At 48.1% G+C, this 15298-nt stretch overlaps 4 protein-coding genes across 4 annotated transcripts; 2 read left to right on the top strand and 2 right to left on the bottom strand.

The window, feature by feature from the left end:
• Nucleotides 1-3: 3 nt before the first annotated feature.
• On the bottom strand, nucleotides 4-1700 carry N7537_002515 (NADH:flavin oxidoreductase/NADH oxidase family protein; the record flags this gene model as incomplete). Its single annotated transcript, XM_056893573.1, has 6 exons — nucleotides 4-69; nucleotides 134-724; nucleotides 807-826; nucleotides 929-1348; nucleotides 1476-1578; nucleotides 1632-1700. 6 exons carry the CDS (start codon nucleotides 1698-1700, stop codon nucleotides 4-6), a joined length of 1269 nt encoding a protein of 422 aa, XP_056758568.1.
• Nucleotides 1701-2603: 903 nt separating this feature from the next.
• On the bottom strand, nucleotides 2604-4917 carry N7537_002514 (uncharacterized protein; the record flags this gene model as incomplete). The annotated part of the gene is made up of 5 exons (XM_056893572.1): nucleotides 4635-4917; nucleotides 4346-4565; nucleotides 4190-4268; nucleotides 3752-4100; nucleotides 2604-3678 (listed from the first exon to the last, which is right to left on the bottom strand). Exons 1-5 carry the CDS (start codon nucleotides 4868-4870, stop codon nucleotides 2604-2606), a joined length of 1959 nt encoding a protein of 652 aa, XP_056758567.1. The 5' UTR covers nucleotides 4871-4917.
• Nucleotides 4918-6867: 1950 nt separating this feature from the next.
• Nucleotides 6868-9156, top strand: N7537_002513 (uncharacterized protein; the record flags this gene model as incomplete). The annotated part of the gene is made up of 2 exons (XM_056893571.1): nucleotides 6868-7261; nucleotides 7349-9156. 2 exons carry the CDS (start codon nucleotides 6868-6870, stop codon nucleotides 9154-9156), a joined length of 2202 nt encoding a protein of 733 aa, XP_056758566.1.
• A 1712-nt stretch (nucleotides 9157-10868) lies between these two features.
• N7537_002512 (uncharacterized protein) lies at nucleotides 10869-12251 on the top strand (the record flags this gene model as incomplete). The annotated part of the gene is made up of 2 exons (XM_056893570.1): nucleotides 10869-11038; nucleotides 11156-12251. 2 exons carry the CDS (start codon nucleotides 10869-10871, stop codon nucleotides 12249-12251), a joined length of 1266 nt encoding a protein of 421 aa, XP_056758565.1.
• Nucleotides 12252-15298: the final 3047 nt, after the last annotated feature.

Raw genomic sequence — 15298 nt, 5'->3', positions numbered from 1 at the left:
AATCTACGAAGGAGGTGCAACAGTAGCAATCCCCTTGCCCAGACTCTGAATCTGCCCGGAATAGTATGTCTATAAAACTAGTCAGCAAACCACCCAAACCACTTAACCTATAAACAGAAAGGAAAGAACTTACACTCTCAGCCCCAGCCCCAACAAGATGCAACGGCAAGAACCGCATATACCAAGGAACAGCCACATTATTCAACACCATTCTTGCCTCGTCATCACTGACACTCTCATCCAGCAACAGCCGCGGGAACCTCGGATCAATAGCTCCAGGCCGCCCAATCCCGACAAGATCACAAGCGCCATCCCTAATAGCCGCCTCAGCACCAGCACGCGTGCGGAACCCACCAGTCAACATAAGCACAAGACCAGGATGACGCTCTCGTACTTCCTTCGAGAACTCGAGGAAGAAGGCCTCGCGCGCGGCGGTGCGTGCTGATTTCGGTGCTGCAGCGGGATTGGCTTTACTCCTACCCATCATCTTTGGGTCTTCGTAGCTTCCGCCGGAGATTTCCATGAAGTCGATTCCCGCTTCAGCGAGCAGGGCAATTTGCGTCATTGTTTCTTCGAAGGTTGCTGAGCTGTGGTCGGCGGAGTTTAGTTTAATGCCGATTGCGAAAGTTGGCGATACGACTTTGCGCGTTTGGGAGAGGATTTCTAAGACGAAGCGGGCGCGCTTTTCGGGTGTGCCGCCGTAAGTGTCTGTGCGGAGGTTTGTCTAGGGTTAGAGTTAGTATCGGTGTTGGTTGGTGTTCATGATGATGTTAGGCTGGGGTGATCGAGGAACGAGAGTGTCATACCTTGCTGTTGAGGAATTGGTCTAACCGAGAAAACCATTAGCACAAGGATCATCAAGCAAATCATTAAAAAAAAGAGAAAGAAAGAAAGAAAGAAAGAAAGAAAGAAAGAAAGAAAAACATACCAATCAAATACCCATGTGCACCATGCAACTCAACACCCGAGAACCCAGCATCGGCCATAAGTCTCGCAGTATCAACAAACTGACGAATAACCCTCTCAATATCCTGAGTGGTCATTTCCTTGGGTTCAGACCAAACAAGACACCCGATCAAGCCCTCGAGGTAGCTATTTCCAACCTTGATGGGCACAGGGCTGGGCGCGAGCGTAGGCGCGAAGATACCACGGTGGCCTGCAACGCGGAAGGACTGCCGACCTGGATGGCAGATCTGGGCGATGGCTGGCGTGCCGTGGTTTTGGCAGGTGTCGGCGTATTTCTTCCATTGAGCGACTAGAGCGCTGTTGGTTTCGCTGTCTTTGTATTCGTTGTGTAGGGCTGGGTCGAAGGGGCTGCCCATGTGGTTTACGTCGACTTGGACGTTTCCTGGTGAGGTGTTAGGGTTGTTTTTTTAGGAATATGTTTATAGTGTAGGGTGAGATTAGGGTGGTAAGGGCTTCTGGGTTTTGCATTTGCCATAGAAGTCTCAACCCATGGCAGCATTAGACCTTACCTGTAAGGATACTCCCCCATCCACCCGCTGACCATTGCTCATAGGCATCAACCAGGGGGTCTGTCGGCTGGTTAGTTTTGGCTAACATCTCAGCCATTGCTGCCTGGAAGGATGTTAGTTCTATTCGTGCATAGCCACTAGGCTTGAATAATGTACCTTGCTGAGCCTATTCGGCAAAACCAGTCCACATGGGAGCTTGACCGGGTCTGCGAGGGGAGAAGGCATGGTGTATATACAGTTTCATATACAGTCTAATGCAATTGGCGATGTAGATATTATGGTTGAACAGTTATAAAACACACTGTCAATGATGTTAGTCTCAATTCCCCTCACAACTTAAAAGGGCAGAAATAGCTCTATACCACAGAATGCGAACGAGAGAACTGCAAGGGACGAACAGAAAGCTTTATCAAAATTTTGAAGAACATAAATCTATCCGCCTTCAAAGGCACTGAAACTAGAATTAGTCATCTCGTCGCGGAGAGATTGATGTCCCGTTTTGATATTGTGGAGTCTTCGGTGCCGAGGCTCCACGTTGAAGAAATGTGGGTGAACCGGGAAAGTCGGGGAGTTGAATTCATCCGTTTGGATTTTTGCGGATGCTTGGGAGTTTAGTATCTGGCGATCAGTGAGGATTGCCACTATCGCTAACTTAGAAGAGAAGATATTGCGAGTTCTTAATATATTGAACTTTTTGTTCATGAAGAATCGGACGAGATCAACCCGAGGACAAGGTAAAGTATAGATAAGATGTAGGCTACTAGGATAATGGAATAGTGTTATAAAGTGATTTTAATTTGTTTATTCATATGGAAATGCCAGCTAAATGCCAACTACCCCCAAGATGCAAAGACCCTCAAATCGCAAGCAAAGACCAAAATAAGTGCTGGGTATTCAATCAGGGAAAAAGAAGTTCGTGTCCAACCCGAAAATAGGCAAAGAGAAATAAAAATGAAAATAACCGAAGTGCGCTCGAAACCAACAGAAGGGGGAAATATGAAAAGCAAAAAGTGACATGCGAGTCCATCACGCAGAGATCCTAAGCGCTGACAGACTAGAACAAATGCTCTTTTTTTGTTGCCAAATGCAATATGCAAATCCAAGGTCAAGAAAGAAAAAGATCAAATCTTATAACTTGGCATTCTTCTCCTCAGTGGGGGATCCACTCGCTGTGATGGGGGGCGAGATTGTTCCCAGACTGGAGAGAAGGTGGCCGACCTCACGCTCAAGAGCGCGGACCTCAGTGTGAGGGTCATACATGTGGCCCTTGATCCAGTTATCCAACTCGACGTCGCTCATGGAGCGCAGCGCAATCTCGCGGTCCACCTTGTCCTCCTGGGCAGCGCGCATCACCTTGCGGGTAACAACGACACTGACCTCGCGGATGCGGGTGATGTCAGGGTAGAGCAGACCACGCTCGAGCTCCTCGCTGGTGAGGGCAGTGGAGAGGGCAGCACCGGAGGCGTAGATCATGCTGTCTGTGACGCGAACGGCCTTGGACAGGATGCTACCGAGACCGATGCCAGGGAAGACGTACATGTTGTTTCCCTGGCCGGGGTAGTAAGTGCGGGTCTCGCCGGCGGAGTTGGTGAAGGTGAAGTTGGGGAAGGGGGAGCCGGAGGCGAAGAGACAGCGACCGTCGGTGTTGACGACAGCGCTCTCGAAGTCACACTCGGACTTGGAAGAGGGGTTGGAGAGGGGGAAGATGAGAGGGGCGGTATTCCAGTCAGCCATCTTGCGCAGGATCTCTGGGGTGAAGACGCCGCCCATGGTGGAGAGACCCATTAGAATGGAGGGCTTGACGTAGTCGACGACCTCGTCGAGAGTCTTGTACTGCTCGCCGTTGTTGTCACGGCGGGCGAAGTAGACCTTGTGGTCGGCGAGCTTGTCGCCACGGTCAGCGGTGACGAGACCCTTGGTGTCGACGAGATAGAAGCAGTTGCGGGCTTCATCCTCGGTCATGCCTTCGCGCATGAAGAACTCGACGATCTGGCGGGCAACGCCGACACCGGCGCTGCCGGCGCCGAAGAACACCGCACGGTGGTCCTTGCAGGGCAGACCGGAGCGCTTGACAGCGTTGATGACACCGCCAAGGATGACAGCGCCAGTACCCTGGATGTCATCGTTGAAGCAAGTGTACAGGTCACGGTACCGCTCAAGAGCGGGGAAGGGGTTCTTGAAATCCTCGAATTGGATGACGATACTAGAGAAGCGTTATTAGTCGCGGTTGCTATAGGGAGATCATCCCGAAAGACATGTGAGAGTGAGTCACTTACCCAGGCCAGCGCTCGGTAAGGGCACCCATCAGCTCGTCCAAGAACTCCCGCTCCTCTTCGGGTGAGATCTTCTCGCGACGGCTACCCATGTAGAGCGGGTCTTCCCGGAGGGCCTTGTTATTAGTACCCAGATCAAGAGTCAGAGGCAGGGTGGCCTCGGGACGAATACCCGCACAGGCGGTGTAAAGAGCCAACTTTCCAATGGGAATACCCATGCCGTTGATGCCCAGGTCACCCAGTCCGAGGATGCGGGAGCCATCGGTGATACATGTGATTTCGACGCTAGACTCAGGCCAATTGGCGATGACCGAAGCCAGATTTCCGCGATCCTCCCAGCTCAGGTACATACCTAAAAATGAGCGTTAGCGTCCCCGGTTCTATTTCGTGTGCGGAGAAAATGCCAATTGCGGAGAAGATGATCTCCGTTATGGTACGTACCTTCGGGCTGTTGGTAGATCTCGGACCACCGTTGGCAGGCCTCGCCCACCACTGGGGTATAGATCAGGGGGGTCATTTCCTGCAGGGATTATTATGGTTAATTTTCGTTTCTTCAAGTTTCCCCGGCCCAATCACATGTCTCGGTGCTCAACATACCCTGAGGTGGTCTGTCACTAGACGATAGAACAGGTGCACATTGTTCTTGCGCAGAGTGCTGAGGTATAGGAACTTTTCGATAGGAGTGTTCTTGAGACCTAGCTGTGCCAGGCATCGAGTCTTTTGTGTTTCGTAACCCTCGGCGCGAGGAGGAGTGAGGCCGTATGTGCGCAGGTACTTGCGGATGTATGCAGGGTTGGCGGTATCATAGTTGGCGTCGCTAAAGAAGAGGTATTAGTGACTGCTTTTCATCACAAAACCGCCCTAGGTGAGCTCTGAATTGACTGACGCAGGGGAGGCGTGGTTCACGAAAGGAGCCGCGGTGGCGTGCACCGGCCGGCTTTGTTGAGTAGGCAGTGAAGGGTATCGAGCCATTGTGATTGACTGAGAGGACTTCAAGTTTGGAGTAGAAGTAGAATGATAGAAAGAAGAAAAATATTTGGGAGCAGATGCGAGTCTGTTTTTATGTACACGAGACAACATGCTAAATTTGCCCTGGGACGTTCGTGCGCACATCAAATACATTCCGACAGGAGGATGACCAGATAATTAACCGGGACCGCGTGTCAAGGCGACACGGTATAGCAAGAAAAGAGTCATGATTTGAAGTCGGGAAGAGTCGGACGACGGAGAGGGTCATGACCCATGTGGATTCGGTTTCGGTGTTGACAGCGAACCGTTGTGCATGAAAGCCCTTCTGGAATCTGGATCCCTATTATTATTATTATTTTTATTATTATTCTTATTCGGGAAGTAGATCCAGCAAGGAGAGTGTATCACCGTGTGGAGACGGGGAGGCGCCGACTCCGACAAATGCGGAGACACAGTCAAATCAGTGTTGAATATTACAATTGAAAAAAAAAAAAAAAAAAAAAAAAAGTATCATCCATTCGGGACTTGAATGAGACACATAAACACATAATTTACATGGAAATTACATGGATGATCAGTGCGCGATTTATTTCTCATTCCAGCATTACGCAGGGAGGTGCACTACCATACATCATCATATTGGGATGTGAGGGGATCAAAATTGGAGATTGGAGTGTTCGGAGTTAGAAAATTCTAAAATTCCAATTTACACGGTAGAGCTCGAACTGGTGATGACAGCTACCAAGTAGAATTGTGAATAAAGAAGGACTGTAACCTGATTGGCTACAAAAGCCGGGGAGGAAAACGCCATGGGTCAACGCTAGCCCTCTTTGGATTATAGGATCCACTCAAATCCACAGCTACGAGCTCCCAGAGCCGCAGATAGTGCCGAAGTGGAGTGAAGCTATACCCTAATTAATGTCGATTCGGTGTTTCCATTTTTGCCTTCTTTTTCTTCTTTTTCAAATTTTTTTTTTTTACTTGAACTGTAAACTCAAAGGCTTCAAAGCGATCGCAAACTTAATTGTATATCGTAAACTGACGGTCGACGGAGATTGCCGTAGAATATCATATGTTACAACACACGACATCTATAGATAGGAGAATCATATAAAGAAGTCTTCCGATCGGAAGCTCCCCGGTGAGACTTTTAGGGCTTTGTTTCGTGTCCGCCGTGTTGGAGATGATATTCGGCCTTGTGAATGGCTCTCGGTCGCCGACATCAGGGGCTGCTGATTACTTATGTTCTCCAGCACGGTTGCGTTATTTTTTTTTTCCCCCTTTCAATTCTATTCTTTGCAATCGGGTCTGGAACCACACTCCACTCAGCTTTGTCGGAAGCAACAATTCGGAATCTAGGGATTTCATATCCCGTCACCGATTGGATCCCTTGTCCGGGTAACCACCTGAGCTCTGTGTAAGGCGCAAAGCTTCTATTAATAATTTTAATTCCATGCTCTGCTCTACTGCGTATATATTGTATACATATCTCCGAACCCAGCCTTTTTTTTCTTTCTCTGCAGTTCCCAACGTTGGGGCTTGGGGCTTGGGCCTCGGTCATTTTCCGCGTGTATATTATAGAATGTGAATGAGCTCAGACATTGGATATGTCATTCTCGATTAAGTGCATGAGGCATATATGTACATTTTTGCTTTTTGTCTCCTTTCTACCGCAGATCAGGGTCTCCTGGTCAATAATTACCCAATTTAAAAGCGCAAAATGGATCGATCGAGGATCAAAATCAAGTAAATATAGTAAACATCGAAATAAGCCCGATCTAATTGGAACTATTGCCATTGTTGCATAAAAGGCTACGTAAATGGCCCGGCTAAATCCATAGCTTTCCCCAGATCGCGGATCATCGATTATTTACATAATAACTTCACAATACCTTCAATTCCTTGAGAGCTTCATGTCTGTTAATAATTTCTTAACTGATGATAATCATATCCAAGAAATATTCTATCTTTAATGTACCTAAATAGCAAATAGCAAGAGCAAACATTTGCGTTGCACTGTACGAATGATGTGTCGTCATGTGCCCAAAACAGGTTCCCGAGCTTATTCGTCCCCCTAGAACCTCAACCTTCCATTTAGCTTCATCTCCAAACATATCTGTTATCTCACACGGTCTAGGGCCTTTTCCAACATGCCCTCCGAGACTGAACCCCTCCTCCCTCGCTATGAGGATGACACCTCCCGTCAGCGACAACTCCACCAAAAGCTACATAGCTACCAGATGGTCCGCGCCATCTCCGAGGGGTACATGCCAACAACTGAACAAACCATCGCCAACCTCCGCACCCTCCTAGCCTCCGATATTCTCAACCTGCGTAATCAGGACATCGGCAGCGTCGGTCGCCAGCTGGTGCGCGACAGTCGACTGTGGATCCAGGTCTTCATCGAATTTCTGCAGCAGAAGAACAGCCAAGACCAGCTCCAGGAATTTCTGTGGCGCCTGGCCCGTTCACGCGTCGAGGTGGATAGCGAGAGGGTTTCCAGACAGGCCGCCCACGTGAAGGCGCGGGCAGATACTAAAGCTGGTGGGTCGCGCATTTCCACTCCCCAGCTTTCGGGCTTGGCACATGCAAATCACAAGATGATGACCGTTCGCTAATCCCTGCACGTAGCATATGATAGCTTCCGCACCGTCGGTGGTCTACTTCTGACTAACGCTGATTTTCGTCTTTTCGTCGATGACATCGTTACCGTTGGCCGCCAAATCTTCGCTGATACCGCTGACTCCCTCGCTGAATCTTCCAAGCGAGTTGCCGAACACGTCAAACCGTCCGAGGAGGAAGAGCAAGCGCTACAGGGTGCAGGTGCAGATGAGGGGCATGCACGATCGAAGGCCGAGGTGAACGAGAAAGTTGCACATGTTGCGGATGTGGCCGGGGAAGGGATCGCCCAGACAAGTCATAATGCCGTGCAGAGCGCTAGGGGACACTTCTCCGGCCGAGAGAGAGATACCCTGCTGTTCCGGTTGAAACAGGCTGTTCAAAATCTTCGGGAGAGGACGGACTACTCTGACTCGGTTGCAACACTTGCTCAATTGGTAGCACGATATGCCAAGATCTACGCGGATGTAGCAGAAAATACTGTCTCAGTCGCTCAAGAAGACCTGGAAGTTAATGCTGACCTGAAACGGGCGGTCGACGAATTCTGGGTTCTCTTGCGGTCATTCGGCAGCGCAGAAGAGTGGGATCGACTGCAGGAGAAGTTCCACAATGTCTTGCGCCATGCAAACAAAGATCCTGAGTTTGATGACCTACTCGGAGAGGTTGGAACTTCATTGCAGGAAATGCTCACCGACCCCGAGTTCTTCGACTCGGCACCACAGAAGCTCGATGAACTCAAACAACACTCTGACAAAGTAGGCACGGAGACGAGCCTGCGAAAGGACATGGACGATTTCCTAGCACAGACCAAGCGCACACTTAGAACTGTGCCAGAAGACCCCGCCGTCTCCAAGTTAATTAATGCCACTAAGAAGGTCTACCAGGACGCCTGGGGCGCCTGCAACGACAAGAAGGCCGACCTCCCGGCAGACTTGGTGAACGTCTTCCTCCCAGTCCTCCTCCGAACAATCCAATACATCCCCATCCCCCGCCTCGAGATATCCGCTCCAGAGATGGACCTTCTCCTGGAGAACCTAATTCTTGAACCCGGCCATACAGTAAACTTCTCTTCCTTCCTCCCCTACCGCATGCATATCCTCACGCGCAATGACATCGACGTGGTAAAAACCCACTCCAAGCGCACAGAAACACTCATGAAAACAGCCTTCACAGCCACTGTCCAAGGTCTAAACATCAGCGCCGAAGACTTTGGCTACTGGTTCCGCACCCACACAGGCTTTTTCCACCTGAAGGACGAAGGCATAGCAAGCTTCTACCTCGACCGCCGCGGCATCGACATCTCGCTAGACATCGAAGTCGGGCGCGGCAGTTTAGAGCAGATCTTCTCTTTGCGTGGTGTCCGCGTCTGCATCCACAAACTCGACTACACCGTCAAGCGCAGCAAGTGGCGATTCCTCCTATGGCTGACCAAGCCATTCCTGAAGCACCTTGTCCGACGCGTGCTGGAGAAGAAGATCGCAGAGGAGATTGTTGCAGCGACGTTCGCATTGAATCGCGAGCTAGTCTTTGCCCGTGAACGGCTGCGTGCTGCGCGCATCGCTAACCCGCAGGACCTGGTGACTTTTGTGCGGGCTGTTCTCGCCCGCCTTAAACCCGCTGACTCGGATGTTGAGACTAGGATTGGTGTTGAGCCGCTGAGTAAGGGCGCCTTTAAGGGTGTTTATGCTCCCGGTAGCATTGTCAAGACCTGGCATGAGGAGGCTACACGTGCGCAGGAGGCTATTGAGGATGGAGATGAGACCCAAGGGCTTGGCCATACCTGGCATAATGATATCTTTAATGTTGCTGGGCGACACTGATTGCATTTCTTATTTGATTTAAGTGTCCAGGGAGTTCCAAGGATGCTCTACTTAGCTAGCAGTGTGTTTATGATGAGTTACTCTATTTAGTTAACAGCGTTTTTATGATTTTATGATGAATCCGAACTTTCCGGAAGTCAACCGTGCTTGATGGCTTTGATTTTCCGTTTGTGTTCACCTTTTACTTCCTTTTGATCATGGAATGATCTAACAAATTAAAAGCCCTAATAGAACCTAATAACACCGTAGATGTAGGTGGTATAACATGCTTGTTTTCAGGCTATTTAGGAAACGAAACTGTCTTCGGTATCCTTTCGGTAAAACCTCCAGCCTGTCGGATCATACTAAGCGATGTTTTGCTGTTTTCTCAGACAGTGTCTACCCGACCTCTTTCCCCCTTATTCTGATGCTTGTTCTTTGTTCCCATGAAGCTATATAGAGATAGCTGCCTGGCAACGAATATCCTCCAACTATCTAAGGCTATCCCATCTCCCGCTAATTCCGGCCTGACCCTCTTTAGAAAACAACATTCACAATATCCACTATATTAGAGTTTCTCGTCAGACCACATGGAAGTATAACACTAAAAAATCAATTATCGATCTGACGATTATGGGCTGATCATATGGTAGGCCACAATACAGCGAAGACAGCGAAGAGATCGAGTGAGAGCGAGTTCCACCATTCAGATCCGAATTGGAGGCGTCGAATACGCCATCAATGTGACGAAAATGCCCATTTTGATTCATATCTCAGGTTCCAACGGTCCTCCGGTCAAGACTCAGCCCAGTTGCCCATACACGAGATACCTTTTTTCCCATGTGGTCGACAAAGGAATCAATGACGGCTTTCGGTATTTTTTTCGCCGCATATCAAACCAGCCGAGTGATTACCATCTTCATTGTGAAACACTCGAACTCCTCTGTGTTGATGTCTTATCTGGAAGGCATGTCCGCTCTATCATGGATGACCTTAGGAGTGGCAAGAACGATTGGGATGAGCGAAATGTAAAAAGCCCAGCACGAGATTCGATTTTTGGGCTTCTATACCTGTTTCTTTTAGATGGCTTCGAATCCGATGTTAAGGATAGCAATATGGCATATTAGGCAACTCTGTAGCATCTCTCGGCTCTCTCTGGCTCGTCTCTAACAATGTTCTCTATCTGCCTCGATCGGAGATCGTTCAAATCCCATCCTGCCTTAAGTGAAATTGTGCTATATCTATAGAATTGAACGACCTCGTAGAGGATGTAGCCACACAAAGCTGCGCCACAAATGAATAAAATTCTTTGATTATATTGCCCGATGGTAAATACTACTTCTAACTCGAGTACTACTTTTTTTTTACTCTACATTACTGACTGTTTATGGCCTATTTCCAAAGTAACCCTAATCCTGATCTGTAGCCTTGCTGCCACGTGACCCGGCTAAACATTGTTCCTCTTTTAGGCCACCTAATGTAGATCTAGGCCGTGGAGCTAACACCTCCAATCTTTAATTCTTTACTTCTTTACCCTGTGGCATAAAGCTCGGCGGAGAAGATCACCTGTTCTACCAATTGCACATTCCATGTCGAATAATTAAACACTACACCAAACCCCAAACCCTAGCTCGTCGAAGCTTCACCTACATACCTCGGTCTACACAAACACAAAAGCTCCACATCACCTCCGAGCGCACGAGCAGCTGCTCGCGCAGCTCCGCACCGCTGAAATGCAATTATTACGACTCCTAGTCGCGGTATCCGTGGTGCTATTCTCCGTCGTTGTAATCGCCGCCGAGGATTACTACAAGGTGCTTGGACTCGCAAAGTCCGCATCGGAGAGGGACATCAAGCGCGCATACAGAACACTAAGCAAGAAATACCACCCTGACAAGAACCCGTGAGTGCAGCTACTATTCTCTTATTTCAATTTCTCCATGATTTTATTTCTCTACTGTGGCTCCGCGCATGGTACACATTACACCCGCACAAGGCAATTGCTAACCAACCTCGTTAGCAACGATGATACGGCGCGCGAGAAATTCGTCGAGATAGCAGACGCCTACGACGTACTCTCGACCAGCACGCTGCGCAAAGTGTATGATCAATATGGACACGACGGGGTAGAGCAGCACCGCAAAGGCGGATCAGCTGGCGGCGGCCACGACCCATTCGACCTGTTCTCGCGATTCTTCGGCGGTGGCGGACACTCCGGGCACGCGCCTGGACACCGTCGCGGACCGGATATGGAAGTGCGGGCTGCGCTGCCGCTTCGGGATTTCTACAATGGACGCGAGATCAACTTCCTCGTTGAGAAGCAGCAGATCTGTGATTCGTGCGAGGGTACCGGATCCAAGGATCGAGAGGTTGTGACTTGTGATCGGTGCGCTGGACGTGGTATGGTTATTCAGAAACATATGCTAGCGCCTGGGATGTTCCAGCAGGTCCAGATGCAGTGTGATAAATGTCATGGGCAGGGGAAGAAGATTAAGAATCCTTGTCCTGTTTGTGAGGGAAATAGGGTTGTTCGGAATCAGGTTGAGACCAGTGCTAGTATTGAGCCCGGGATGGGCAAGGGGACTAGGCTTGTTTTTGAGAATGAGGCTGATGAGAGCCCTGACTGGATTGCTGGGGATTTGATTGTTGTTTTGGATGAGAAGGAGCCTGAGCTTGGGGTGGAAGAGGAGGAGAAGACGGATGGGACGTTCTTCCGGCGGAAGGGGAAGGATCTTTTCTGGAAGGAGAGTCTTTCGCTGCGCGAGGCGTGGATGGGTGGTTGGAGTCGCAATCTTACACATCTTGATGGACATGTTGTTCGTCTTGGACGTGGACGTGGTGAGGTTGTGCAGCCGTTGGCTGTTGAGACTATTGTCGGGGAGGGCATGCCCCATTACTCCGAGGGTCATTTACATGATCACCACGATGAGAATGATGAGGTGGGAAATTTGTTTGTTGAGTATACTGTTATCCTGCCGGATCAGATGGAAAGCGGGATGGAGAAGGACTTCCATGCTCTCTGGGAGAAGTGGCGCAAGAAGATTGGAGTTGATTTGGCGAAGGATTCTGGGCGACCTGTTGTGTCTCCGCCGGCGGAGGATAAGGATGAGTTGTGATGATTACTTTTCAAGGCTTTGTTATTTTTTTGATTCCCTTTTTTGCTTTTTCAAGGTCATTGTATATTGATTGCATCTGTTGATTTGCGTGCATTTTAAGACCATGGATTAGATTAGACCCTTGGCTTGTATTGAAATGTTGGATATAGTATACAATAGACTGAATCCTACAAGATAGTCTACTTGTCTCAAATAGGGGATGTTGTATAGAACTGAGGTAGTCCCATTGGTCCGGCAATTGCACTTGAACTTTGTCGGCATACATGACTCAATATCAAGCCAAATTTTCTCCTACGGAGTTCTCCGTAATTGTTCAAGTGGCCTTAACGCCACACGTGGGGCAACCAGGATACTGCTTATGCTGCCTTGATGCCGAATGCAGATCGACGAATCTGGAGTATCCGGCCAGGACAGAGTTCTATACCCAACGCATGAAACTCCAGATTCTGATTCTACCTAACCCTGTTTTGTTGTGATGCATACACCTCCGATAAGGAGGTTTTTTAGCGCAAGACGTAAACAAAGACCGGGCGTAGAGCGCATAGATTTACGGCGATGGTCTAACTGGAATAGGCCGACGAGGGCAGGGGGTTTGGGACAGGGGTTGGATATTGTGGCGAATAAGCTTGTTTTGCCTTCAAGTACACACATAATCCACTTCCTTGACCGTCATTTCATGTTCGTTTGAAGGTTCGGCTGGAGGTGCTCTATACATGTGCAAACAGTCTAGAAGCATCCACTTCGCGGGTACGGGCTCTATTTGGATTTTGTAGAGATAGGCAGCGGTCCCTATTTATTGGAATTGGAATTTGTTTATTCCAAGAAATTAACTTGGTTTATGTACTATTTATTCATTTTATACCCCCTATATTGTTGGTTTGTGGACATCGAGGTACCATATCTAGGTAAGAACATAAAATAGAAACACACGTTCTCTCACCGATACAATCCCTAGAAACATCCCAAACGGGCCACGGATGGGAATAAAATGCAATCAATTGGTGTCAAGGTTTCACCCGTCAAGTCAAAGTTAAAACGATGGAAATTTCTCCGCAAACACCATCCCGAACTATACGAAGTAAATATTCCCAAAAATCAGCTACAAACCCCGGGGGTTCAACCTATCGGATAGCCCATCAACTTACATAGGCAAGGATAAGCAGAGCTACTACACGAACTACTAGACGATCCACAAGCCTCACATATAGACTAGATTAGATTAAAACGCACAGCTCGTACCATCTAATGGGGCCAACTTCCCAGAAAATGATTTGCCGGCATAGCATCCCAAGCTGCAGTCCTAGCCTCTACCTTGGCGTGTCCATCTGTACCCCATATGCCGATTGTCACATGCGTGTGCACCATGCACTGCCCATAATTTTAGAAAACTCCACTATGTGAGCCTATCTATGACAGACCAATGTAGACCAAATGAAAAAGCAGCTAATACATACCATCCATGTTGAGGAGATCGCGCCTAGATCCAGCTATAAACAGACTTTGGGGATGGGCAAAGAGCTCGCGGATCCGGAATCCAAGCCGGAAGGCTGCTGGTTGCCTTCTGGGGCGATAGTGCCATAGTGCGATAGGAATTGCGAACGTGCGCATATGGAAGCACTAATGACCATGCCGCCGGAAAAAAATTGGTCAAACACCTCGACATATCTCAAAAGTTTGATAGTTTCATGTATGTTGTAGCATCTCTTTACGTGCAGGGGCGTGTAGTGTACATAGTGCATCAAAGAAAATTACGTGAATTCCTTTCACACCTGCAATCGTGGAGTTCTTGGATCATAAGACTATGTTCTCTGGCCACGCTGCTGGGTGTTATCTCTTCCCTTAACTAGTAACGCCCCGGGGCTGAAGGGATCCAACCAGATAGACCGCCTATGGCGGGTTGCGGTGTGGGATTGCGGTGGATTTCATGATTGAATATCAACATTTGATTTACTGTTTTAGGCTTTAACTGTTTGGTACTTTGATATTTTATGATTTTCAATGGTATGTTGACTAGTAGGGTTGTTATAGCTGAAGTCAAAGTAAATAGATTCATCAACTTATCCCTATTTTGCTATTTTGTTCACAACTAATTGCACAGCTTTGAATAGATAAATGGGCTACGATCTAATAATGGATTCTGCATTTGCTTATAAGCCCATATTAACCTAGGGCCGATCTGTAGAAATACCGGGAAATCAGACGGTTGTTGGAATAAATATCCCATGGAAGTTTCTAGGGCAAACGGACGAATGGGAAGCTTGTATACATGTAACCCTGGTATTAGTATAGCCGATCAGCAGTGCATATCCTACCACTATAACACAAAAAAAAAAAAAAAAAACCGAAGGCCGAATTCGACAGCGATCGACAAACGTTAGGCTGCATGTTAGTAACGGCAATGCATCTCTCCGCAGACCCAGCGTCTCGGATTTGGTGACCTTGCATCCGATCTGTTGGTTCGGTATGTATTTGGTGTGTTTATAAATGTAGCCATCTACATGTGGAAATTTCTATAGATACCCATCATTGGCATTGAAAACCTATATCTTGAAATCTTGTTTTTTTGATCAACTAGGAATATATTCGTGTGACAAGAGCTCTACTTGGAAGATTATTACATGGATATATCATACCTTCTAAAAATATGTTCATGTGTAGGTCAGTTATGCTTCTGGATTATATAAATTTGCTGCTCACCGTTGAAAGTACAAACAAAGTACATACAGGGACAACAACCCTGAAAGTCCTAGACATGCCAAATATACAAAGCCTACTATCCACTTTTTTAATGAACGCAATCAAAAGAGGAAACTCGCGAAGATCAGTAGATATACTCGTGCCTACTGGCCAGACTGCCAATCTTAGGTTTCCAGTGGTGCTTTTGACTGCTTCGCGCAAATCCCGTTTCCCTTAGCCTCATATGCCTTTGCTAATCTGATCCCGCGTTGTTGATATGGGTAGGTGGTACGCAGTGGTCTCTGCTATCAAAATCCTCATCTCATCGCGATCCTCAATTGTCTTATATTCAAACTCTGTCTTCAGCCATC

This window comes from Penicillium hordei (genome assembly GCF_028827395.1).
Source record: "Penicillium hordei strain IBT 12815 chromosome Unknown utg000001l_segment0_segment0, whole genome shotgun sequence".
Classification (NCBI taxonomy): Eukaryota; Fungi; Ascomycota; class Eurotiomycetes; order Eurotiales; family Aspergillaceae; genus Penicillium; species Penicillium hordei.
This window is presented reverse-complemented; position numbering and strand designations above follow the sequence as displayed.